The sequence below is a fragment of the Rhincodon typus genome, chromosome 31 (assembly GCF_021869965.1).
Source record: "Rhincodon typus isolate 14 chromosome 31, sRhiTyp1.1, whole genome shotgun sequence".
In the NCBI taxonomy this organism is placed as follows: Eukaryota; Metazoa; Chordata; class Chondrichthyes; order Orectolobiformes; family Rhincodontidae; genus Rhincodon; species Rhincodon typus.
In genome coordinates this window covers 24,390,877-24,402,402 of record NC_063362.1, presented here as the reverse complement: position 1 = coordinate 24,402,402, position 11,526 = coordinate 24,390,877, and the positions used below count along the sequence as shown (strand labels likewise).

At 44.5% G+C, this 11,526-nt stretch overlaps 1 protein-coding gene across 1 annotated transcript in view; it reads left to right on the top strand.

Annotated features, from left to right (window-relative positions):
- Window positions 1-1,144, top strand: part of igsf21a (immunoglobin superfamily, member 21a) — a 449,567-nt gene extending 448,423 nt beyond the window's left edge. Inside the window, exon 10 of the mRNA XM_048614901.1 lies at window positions 813-1,144. Within this exon, the coding sequence (XP_048470858.1) occupies window positions 813-1,144 (332 nt within the window). The remainder of the gene's footprint in view (window positions 1-812) is intronic.
- The last annotated feature ends 10,382 nt before the right edge of the window (window positions 1,145-11,526 follow it).

Here is an 11,526-nt window from a genome sequence, read left to right as displayed (position 1 = left end):
ATCACCTTCCCATCACCTCTCCATCACCCACCCATCACCTCTCCATCACCCACCCATCACCTCCCCATCGCCTCTCCATCACCAACCCATCACCTCTCCATCACCCACCCATCACCTCTCCATCACCTCCCCATCACCTCCCCATCACCCACCCATCATCTCCCCATCACCTCCTCATCACCTCCTCATCACCTCCCCATCACCTCCCCATCACCCACCCATCACCTCTCCATCACCCACCCATCATCTCCCCATCGCCTCTCCATCACCAACCCATCACCTCTCCATCACCCACCCATCACCTCCCCGGCACAGCCCCAGCATCTCCCCATCACCCACCCAGAGCCTGAACTCCATCGCGCCAGTGTGTGTGGGGGAGATGGGTTAAATTCAGGTGGAATAACAGCACTGGGGACTAGGCCTGTCACCTACCCAACTCTTCTGGTATTTGACAGGCAGTGGCGTGGGTGGTAGTCCTTTCTTATCTTTCTGCCTGTCCTTGTACAAGTTAATGATCACTTCAGGGTACTAACCTGCCACTACTGGTATTTTACCACGAATACTGAGTGGGAAAGGTGGAGTGAGACCCAAACCATGTGACAAAGCAGTAGGTATACCCGGGCATTTTTGCCTGTTAGCTAATGGTGTCCTCCCTGTTCGGGCACCCACCCCCACGCAGTGGCTCGTGTCATCTTACTCAAAGAGGTCCCCACATCCAGGATCTCAGTTGTCCCTATTCCCCACTTTAGTGGTCCCAGGTGAGCTTGCCACACTCACCTTAACTCCAGGCCTCCAATTTGCTCCTGTTCCAGAGCGCACTGCAGTCCCAGATATGGCCACTGCTCCTGGTGACACTGCTGGGACTGAAGAGCAGCCTACGCACCAGTGGGCCAGCAACTCTTGGAAGCAGGTCATTCTGCTTGAGAGGGGGCAAAGGCTACAACCTCAGGCAATGAATCGGCTCAAACTTGTAAAATTCAGTCAGGCTTCGAAGGCCAAAGGAGACGGTCTCATCCCTGACATTCCAGCCATTGAACTGAGCCACCTTCTCCACAATAAACTCTTAGGGAAACGTCACTGGACCAGTAACCCATTGGCATCCTCTGTGCCATCAGCTGCATTGGCAGGAGATCAAAGACACTAAAGCTGCTAGGCAGTATTTCTTTCTGGTCACAGTCAGGTGAGCTTCTGATCCTGCCCTTTCAGCCCAGCATTGCATCCTTTCCAATCTCAGTCTCCAGAAGAGCTGGCAGCCAGGAAAGCAAAGTAACCATGATGGATTTAGAAGATTGCTTAAGCACTAATCCTGCAATCTAAACAAGGCACTCTTCAGAACACCAGTGAGTGAAGAGATCACACATTTTGATACATAAGCAGTTCTGAACGGAGCAGTGCGATGTCAAGCGAACATCATTATTTCTCCTCTAAATCCTACACCAGCCGTGCTTGGCCATATGTGACTGCTTCATTTGTGTGGGTGGATTTAAAGGTAGCCAGTTTCAAAGCAGATTGTCTTTGAGAAGCTGATGGTTGTAGACATTGCACCTCATCACCCATGTTCACATCCTTAAGAACAGTTTCAAAGTTTAACAAGCTAGCTAATGCACACAAGCTAAAAATGTCTGAGGTAGTTGATTTCCTGGATATTAATGATATTAAGGATATTAGTTTGAGATACAACTCTTACTGTTAGGATTCGATAGATTTGTTTTTGATGTGGGCTCAAATTAACATTCCATACATGAACAGGCTATTTGGCCCATCAGGTCAATCCTGGTGTGTTTGCTCCAAATAAGCCTCCTCAATCCTGCCCTAATTCATGTAAACTAATCAGTGTATTATCCTTTAAACTGAAATCAGAATTAGTGTCTCAGGTTAACATACTTCAGAACTTGGAGAAGTTAGAAAGGCAGTTGGTTTTTAGAATAGAATAGAATCCCTACAGTGTGGAAACAGGCCCTTCAGCCCAACAAGTCCACACCGAACCTCAGAGAATCCCACCCAGACCCATTCCCCTAATCTACACCTCCCTGAACACTATGGGCAATTTAGCATGGCCAATCCACCAATACTGCACATCTTTGGACTGTGGGAGGAAACCAGAGCACCCAGAGGAAACCCACGCAGACACAGGGAGAATATGCAAACTCCACACAGACAGTTGCCTGAGGCTGGAATCGAACCCGGGTCCCTGGCACTGTGAGGCAGCAGTGCTAACCACTGTGCCACCTGTGAGTGGGGTCAGGGTGGAAGGAGGAACACAAAGGGAAGTTTGGGATAGTGTGGTGAGCAGGAGGAAAGAAATGATATCAGGTCTAAGGTACAAATCCAAAGGACATGGTCATTGAACTAGAGACAAGGATCGTGTCAACAGAATGGCAGGATAGGTGCTGTCCAAAGCAAAGGACAATTTAATCAAAGGGGAACAAGAGGAAAACCATGGGTCCAGGGTGTGGAGATCTAAAATTTTTCAGTCCAGAAGGCAGTAGAATACTGAGTTAAAAGATCAGAGGCTGCTCCTCATTGAACATCACTGGAACAATACAGCAGGCCAAGGACAAAAAGGCCAGACGGTGGCCAAGGTGCAGAACTGAAATACCAGAAGCTCAGAACCACACCTACTGATTGAACAGAGGCGCTCCGCAAAGCAGTCACCCAGTCTCTTCTTGATCTTATGAAAGGAGAGACAAAGTCACAAACAGCAAATACATTGGGCAGAGATAATCCATTGTGGAGCTGGAGGAGCATAGCAGGCCAGTCAGCATCAGAGGAGCAGGAAAGCTTCTGTTTCGGGTCGGGACCCCTCTTCAGAAATTAGCCCCATTTCTGAAGAAGGGTCCCGACCTGAAACGTCAACTTTCCTGCTCCTCTGATGCTGCCTGGCCTGCTGTGTTCCTCCAGCTCCACAATGGATTATCTCTGACTCCAGCACTGGCAGTTCTTACTATCTCTGACTACATTAGGCAGAGTTCTATAAGGACATGAATGACATGGGCATTGGTGAGAAATGAATAGTTTAGCGAGACTGTACTCATTTCCACCAGAATTCTGGGTTTCAAGAGTGATTCTCACCATAAGGTGAGTGAGCCACTTATTAATGGAGTTTGTTGCTTGTTGCCAGCCTCCTAAACTTCAGAGCTAACCTCATTGATATGCAGCCTCCTATCCTACCATCTGCTGCGAGGAAACTAGACGCCAAATATTCCCAACTGGAAAATGTGACTGGGGACCTGATCTCCAACTTGGACACTGGGTTCCAGCATCTCAGGGCACACTCCATGAGTAGCAACTATAAGCATATCACATCTACGGACCTTGGCATCAGACACTTGCCAGCCTCTCCATATCATCATGGCACATCCCCGATCCACTGAACCATGCTACTGCACAACCATGCTGCACTTTGGGGAACACTGGCATCTCTTGATGCAATGGTGCTGCAGGATAATTTGCATGCATCTCAGTGTGGATACTGGATACTCATCGCACCCCTGACTTGCCTTTACACACATTGCCCCCTTGAGGGATACACCCTTCAGCCAGAGGGTTCCAGCGCAGTAAGCCAAGGGCAACCTCTGAGACCAGTCAGGAGCTTGGGCACGGTCAGCCTGACACTCGGGACAGTCAGGATCAGGATCTTCTCCCAGTAACAAGTGAGGAGCAGAATGTCAAGCACCCCAGCACGCATTGTAGATCACCCTGCCCTGCTGCAGCCTGTTTTCTCTTGTTTTCTTTTTCTCACTGCTTTCAATGTGGGTGCTGGTGGCAAGCTGACCCCAGTGAGTAAGTAGGCAGTGCAGAGGCCATGCAGAGTTACCAATGTGGGAGTGCAGGAGAGGTGAAAGCAAATGAGGGAAGATATTGAGTATGAACATGTAGAGAATTGCAACTTGGTAGGAGTTGGATACAGAAGCAGAAATTGAGTGAGTGTGAGGTAGCAGATAGAAGATGGTAGTACTTAACTTGGGGGAATGGAAAAGATCATTGACCATCTTCCTCCATAGCTGGACATTTCTCCAGGCAGCAGAGGCTGCATTGACCCAGGGATCGAAGCCTCTTCTGCTGGTCCTGGAGGAAAGATGTGAGAAAGATCCATGAGGACCTCCAGGAGCCCATCTGTAATGTGGGGCACCAAACTCCCCTTACCTACCTTATCGCAAATATCATAAATGGCAGGGCAACTCCAGAATGACGGTGCACATCTGGATGGGCAACAGCCTTTTAAGAATTTCACTGATGCCAGGGGTGACGGTCCATTGTGGAATATCTGAGACTTTGGACAGTAGGGTACGGGCAAGGGTAGGTAATTAGTGAGGTAGGGATGGGAAGACTGTGTGAGAAAACTCATGGAGAGAAACCCACTGTGAAATTGATGCTTTGCTAAAACAAAGTAAGCTTTGGCCCAATATGTTGCAAGGGAAATGGCTAAAGGGACAGGTGTTATACTTGCCACACTTGCACAGACAGAAAAGACTTCACCACTGCAATTTGATCTGTATTTTCAGCTATTTTCAACCTTAGTATCCTGCCAAGGGTGTTCCATATGATCTACAGATCCCTTCTTAATCATTTCTTGCAGTCAGTCCTTCACAAATGTTTAACAAAAATTTTTGAAGAACTGAACAATGCAGTGGCAATGTGAGTGAAGTTGTCTGGTGGTTTATAGTATTGGAAGGTGCTGGGTAATCTAACGAGGTTAACTTGGTTAATTAACTTACCAACATTTCAATGGCAACAAAAATAGTTTTACAGTTATTTTATGGTTATTTTAATTAAACTGAAGCTATTGACACAACAACGTCTGTCTGAAGACATTATACATCTAATTTACCTCAGAGAGTGTGATGTTTTTGCATCCATCTGGTCTCTAATGAATAATTTGGCTGATGTTTTTTGATTTTGAGATAGAATAATTGCCAGGACGGAATGAATTTTCTTTGGGTCAAGTCAAGGGTTTTCTTCAGTTTGTGAATTGGAAGATACTGGGTAAAATGTGGTCAACTCCACTTTTCTCAAACTTAGTTCTTAATGAACTTGGCTGCAATGAAACTCCAAAGTTACCTGGGGGGAAGTGGGGGGAAACCAAATGAGGTATTCTTCCAATAAATCAACAGCAAAGAAAGAAAGAAGCATTGGTGCTTTGTAAACTACTTTCACAGCCACCTGAAGTCCTAAAGTGTTTAACAGCCAAAATACATTTAAAGTGCAGTCACTGTTGTAATACAGGAAACACTGCAGCTGATTTGTGCACAGCAAGCTCCCACAAAGATGTGATAATGACCAGATAATCTATTTTAGTGATGTTGATTGAGTAAGAAATATTGGCTAGGACACTGGGGGTATTTCCCCTGCTCGTCTTCAAATAGGTGTCATGGGACTTTTGCAGTCACCTGGGACACCAAATGGGGCCTGGATTTAACATCTCTGAACGATGGCACCTCCAAAAGTGCAACACTCTCACATTTCTACGTTGGGTTCGATAGCTCAGTTGGCTGGATGGCTCGTTTTCTATGCAGAGTGATGGGTTCATTTCCTTTAAATTCCAGCTGAGGTTACCATGAAAGACTTACCTATGGCATGGTGACCCTCAGGTTAAACCACGACTAGCTATGTCTCTAATGAGAGAGCAACTCTATGGTCCAGTAGGACTACGGTGACTTAATTTTACACTGCAGTGTCAACCGTGCCTCAAATTTCTCGGAGTCAAAAACAGAAAAAAATAGTTGAAAGCTCAAGGAATCAAAAAGTAATGAAAGTTGTCCTTTAAATGGGATGCCCATTATAAAATGAAGTGCATAACTAGATTCAGTCCTGGGCCTATGTTGCATTGGTTGTTGCCAAACAATGTTGGGGAAGAGATACTATAAGTGGCCTATTGAGACTGAGCTTGGACTTGACTGAAAAAAAATCAAGTCTTGACTGTTCTCCAGTGACCTCTGCTAGAAGGTCTTTGCTTGTAACATGACCTCCTCCTCCACGGAGGTGATGATAGAAGGCTTACCCGGCCAAAGTATGAGAGGGCCCCAGCTGTCTATGAGACTGTACCACAAGATGACCAGCACCTCCAGTGGAGTTGGGGACTAATCAGAAAGAAAAAAAGAACAAAAGTAAGAGAGAAATGCAGACAATGGAATAATTGCACAGTAGGTCTGGCAGCATCTGTAGAAAGACAGCCAGAATTAATCTTTCAGATCAGAAGCATTAACTCTTTCTTTCTCCACAGACAATGCTATCTTTCTGGTACCTTCTGATTTTTTTAAAAATTTCAGGTTTCCAGCATCCAGCATCCATTTTGCTGTAGGAAAAATAAGGGAAGTTATTCTGCCCTCTCATAACTAAAGTGGTTGCCTAGTGACGGATGTAATTCCAAATCATTTTCCATCTCTTAAGGGTAAAGCCATCAAACAGTTGAAAAATAATTTGAGAGTAATTAAACTTAATGAGTTTTTTTCTAAAATTGCAAAATAGGGCATGACTTTTATCATTGAATCACACCCAGGCTTCTCCCTCTGTTCCTTAGACAGTATCTGCACTTTGGAACACTCCTTATTCCGCTATCTCATGTCTCTTTTAAAATCCACTTGAAATACAAAATGAGGATAGATCATTTTTGATGGTTTAGGTCAAACCTCAATAAGAAGCAAACTGCAAGGCAGGCAGTCTGAAGGCGATGTTCTATGACAGTAGCCTCTGCCTGTACAAAATTAAACAAGCAAGTGTGTGACAACCATATCTAATAGTTCTGACAGGGAATGCTGGCATACTGACCTCTAAATAACAGGTCATGCACAATTTGGAGTTAAAACTTAAGAATGTAAGGCGTAGGAAATAGAAGCACAAATAGACTGTACAGCCCCTGGAGCCATTAAATGCATTATCGCTAATTCCCACTTTCTCACTCAGAGCCCCTACCCTGCCTCCAATCCCCTCAAGCCACCCACCCCCCGACAAATCTCCCCTTGACCAAACCCTTCCCTGTTCTCTGAGAGTTTAAAAATCCATCTATCCATGTCTTAGATATTTTCATTGATGCAGCACCCAGAAGCCTCAGAGAATTCCAATATGTTCAGTGAAGAAATTTCTCCTCATCTCAGTCCTAAATAGTTGACTCCTTATCCTGGTTCTATGACCTCTATGTTCTAGATTCCCCACCTCTTAGTATCTTGTCAAGTCTTTCAGAATCTTGTTTGTTTCAATGAGACCACTCATTGTTCTAATCTTCAGGCAGTATAAGCTCAATTTACTCAGTTTCTCATCACAGGACCACCCTCTCACACCAGGAACCAATCTAACAAACTTTTTGCCACACCACTTCGAATGCACAAATATCCTCTCTTAAACATGGAGGCTGAAACAGTGCACAATGTGGACCATCAAGACATTTTGAAGTTAGGTGAGCACTTTAAATGCCATAGCATACAAGGTTACAGGCCAAGGGCTGGAGAATGGGATAAGAATAGATAGATGGTTAGTGGCTGGCACACGCGTGATGGGCTGGAAGGCCTTTTCTGCGCTGTTAAAAACTCTATGATTCACCAAGCCCTGCACAATTGTAGGAAAGTTTCCTGTTCTTGTACTCCAATCCCTCTTGGAATATGGGCCGGCATATCATCTTGTCTTCTTAATTTCTTGCTAAACCTGTAAGATTTGATGTGGAGGTGCCGGTGTTGGACTGGGGTGGACAACATCAGATGTCACACGACACCGGGTTATAGTCCAACAGGTTTATTTGAAATCACAATCTTTTGTCACAAGCTTTATTTATAAATTTATTTCAGAGTCCCCTTCCCCTCCCCCATTTCTGAAGAAGGGTCCCGACCCGAAACGTCAGCTTTCTTGCTCCTCTGATGCTGCCTGACTTGCTGTGTTCCTCCAGCTCCACAATGTGTTATCTCAGACTCCAGCATCGACAGTTCTTACTTCTCATTTCAAATAAACCTGTTCGACCATAACCTGGTGTTGTGTGACTTCTGATTGCAAGATGTGTAATGGGAGTCAATATGACAAAGAAGGGAAATAAACAGACTGACCATCTTTTATAAAATATGGAATGGGATACCTGGAATTGACAGAAACATAATCTACAGCAATGACAAAACACAAGGTAGCCATCCATACAAACAACAAAAACCATTTGTTTCCAAGACTGTGTATCAACAATCTTTCTGCCCAAGGACAATCCCACAGTGGAATAAGTTGCCAAAGGAAACAGTCACACCCCTACCACCGGAAATTTTGAGGATACATCTCTAGATTATTTCCATCAGTGATTGGAGGATCAGCTAGCTGCAAATCAACAAGTCATCGATCAGAAATGGAGTGAGATATCCAGCTGGGATGGGAGGGGTTGGAAGTGACTGCAAAGGGGGGAGTGGGGAGAAAGAGGCTGTCCCACATGTCAACATAAATGCACAAGGTATTGTTACTAAGTGACTGCATCATCTAATAAATGAGTTAGTGAGGCTGAAAAGGAGGCTAGGAAAACTAACAGGTAGCCCCTGACAATCAAAAAGTAGCACTTGCAAAAAGTAGTGCTCAAGAAGAGGTGACAAATAAAAACTACTATTTTGTGCCCTGATTTCCTTTCATATGTTTTAGAATAGAATCACAGAATCTCTAAGTGTGGAAGCAGGCCATTTGGCCCATCAAGTCCACACCAACCCTTCAAACAGCATTCTCCCCAGACCCACCTCTTATCCTATCCTATTCCTGTAACCCTGAATTTACCACAGCTAAACCCACCTAACCTGCACATCTTTGGGCTGTGGGAGGAAACCAGAGCACCCAGAGGAAACCCACACAGACACAGAGAGAATGTGCAAACTCCACACAGACAGTTGCCTGAGAATGGAATTGAATGTGGATCCCTGGCACTGTGAGATAGCAGTGATAACCACCGTGCCAACCTTAATTTTAATTATCATGGCTAGCAATTCAGCAGGTCATGCCTAGATTAGTTAGTGTTACCCATTTAAATATTTTTAGAACATGCATATTAGTCTGTGATGTTAACACAACTGAAGGAGAAAGAATGGGAAGGAAAGTTTGAATCAGATTTGCTTATAGTTAATTCAGCATTTAAGGGGAATAGAATCCAGTGAAGTTTCCATTCAGCATCAATGTTCAACAAAATTGAAGAAATATCTAACTGGAGCTAAACCATACTGAGCTTGTATTCCATAATATACAACATTAGGAGATAATCTTATTGAGGTGTTCAAGGTGATGCTTAGAGAAAGAGCAAGAGGGTTAACACACAGATAAAGGGCTGCAGTAGGAAAGCAGGGGTACTTTTCATAGTACATTGGTAGGGGCACTGGAAGAATGTGAAGCTGCACTAATGGGATGGGGTCCTCCTGATCAAAGAGAGCACCAATATTCCTGTGGAATCACTAAAAAATTAGGTGAAAGACATTTTAAGCTAGTCATAAGTCTAAATACAAACAAAACCAGAAGGAGAGCATAACAGAATAAACTAAGGGAGGACATAAATGTTTAGATAACAGTTTTTCAATAGGACATTGTAAAAGATGTTCAAAAAAAAGCAAAAGTAACTGCTATTAAAAATGAGTTCAACTTCTTGCGCGACACTGCACACAGTGTATGGAACAAAATGAGAGACACGAAAGCAATAACTTGTCATGAGGAATGAGATCAAACGGGAATTACTGAGACAACTCAGGACCGAGAATTAATCTATATTTAGAAAATATGGAGAAGGAAAATGGGAGATGGAATGGCTGTACTGGTGTGAAATAACAAAGCAGCAGAAAAAAGTGATGTCATCAGAAAGATTGAAATGGAATCCAGATAGATAAATGTAAAAGATAATAAAGGATCAATTACAGAGCAGGATCGATTACAGAAAAATTATACAAAACAATATTAGGACAGCAATGAATAAAACTTCAAAAATTAGGATAATAATTATTAACCACAACACCACAAAGGCATAAAATTGGCCTCTACCTAACAATGTGGAAAATTGTGCAGGTATATCCTGTCCCCAAAAACAGGACAAACCCAACCTGACCAATTACTACCGTGTCAGTCTGTTTTTTTTTTCATTTGTGGGATGTGGGTGTCGCTGGCTGGCCAGCATTTCTTGCCCATCCCTAGTTGCCCTTGAGAAGGTGGTGGTGAGCTGCCTTCTTGAACCGCTGCAGTCCTCCTGCTATGGGTTGACCCACAATGCCATTAGGGAGGGAATTCCAGGATTTTGACCCAGCAACAGTGAAGGAATGGTGATATATTTCCAAGTCAGGATGGTGAATGACTTAGAGGGGAACTTGGAAGTGGTGATGTTCCCATATATCTGCTGCCCTTGTCCTTCTAGATGGAAGTGGTCATGGGTTTGGAAGGTGCTGTCTGAGGATTTTTGGTGAATTTCTGCAGTGCATCTTGTAGATAGTACACACTGCTGCTACTGAGCATCACTGGTGGAGGGAGTGGATGCTTGTGGATGTAGTGCCAATCAAGCGGGATGCTTTGTCCTGGATGGTGTCAAGCTTCTTCAGTGTTGTTGGGGCTGCACTCATCCAGGCAAGTGGGGAGTATTCCATCACACTCCTGACTTGTGCCTTGTAGATGATGGACAGGCTTTGAGGAGTCAGGAGGTGAGTTACTCGCCACAGTATTCCTAGCCTCTGGCCTGCTCCTGTAGCCACTCTGTTAATATGGTGAGTCCAGTTGAGCTTCTGGTCAATGGAAACCCCCAGGATGTTGATAGTAGGGGATTCAGTGATGGTAACACCATTGAATGTCAAGGGACGGTGGTTAGATTGTCTCTTATTGGTGATGGTCATAGCCTGGCATTTGTGTGGCGCAAATGTCACTTGCCAGTTGTCAGCCCAAGCTTGGATATTGTCCAGATCTTGTTGGATGTGAACATGGACTGCTTCAGTATCTGAGGAGCCATGAATGGTGCTGAACATTGTGCAATCATCGGCGAACATCCCCACTTCTGACCTTATGATGGAGGGAAGGTCATTGATGAAGCAGCTGAAGATGGTTGGGCCTAGGACAATGCCCTGAAGAACTCCTGCAGACATGTCCTGGAGTTGAAATGATTGGCCTCCAACAACCACGACCATCTTCCTATGTGTCAGGTTTGACTCCAACCACCAGAGCGTTTGCTCCCCGATACCTATTGATTCCAGTTTTGCCATTGCTCCTTGATGCCACACTCAGTCGAATGCAGCCTTGATATCAAGGGTTGTCACTCTTACTTCATCTCTGCAATTCAGCTCTTTTGTCCATTTTTGAACCAAGGTTGTAATGAGATCAGGAGTTGAGTGGCCCTGGCGGAACCCAAACTGCAGTGAGCATAGAAGTTGGGACTTCATGTTATAGGACATTTGTGAGGCCACTTTAGAAGACTGCTTTGAATTCTGGTCTCCCTGCTATAGAAAAGATGTAGATAAACTTGAAAGAGTTCAGAAAAGACTTATATGGATGTTAGATAACAACATGTAGAGCTGGATGAACACAGCAGGCCAAGCAGCATCAGAGGAGCAGGAAGGCTGA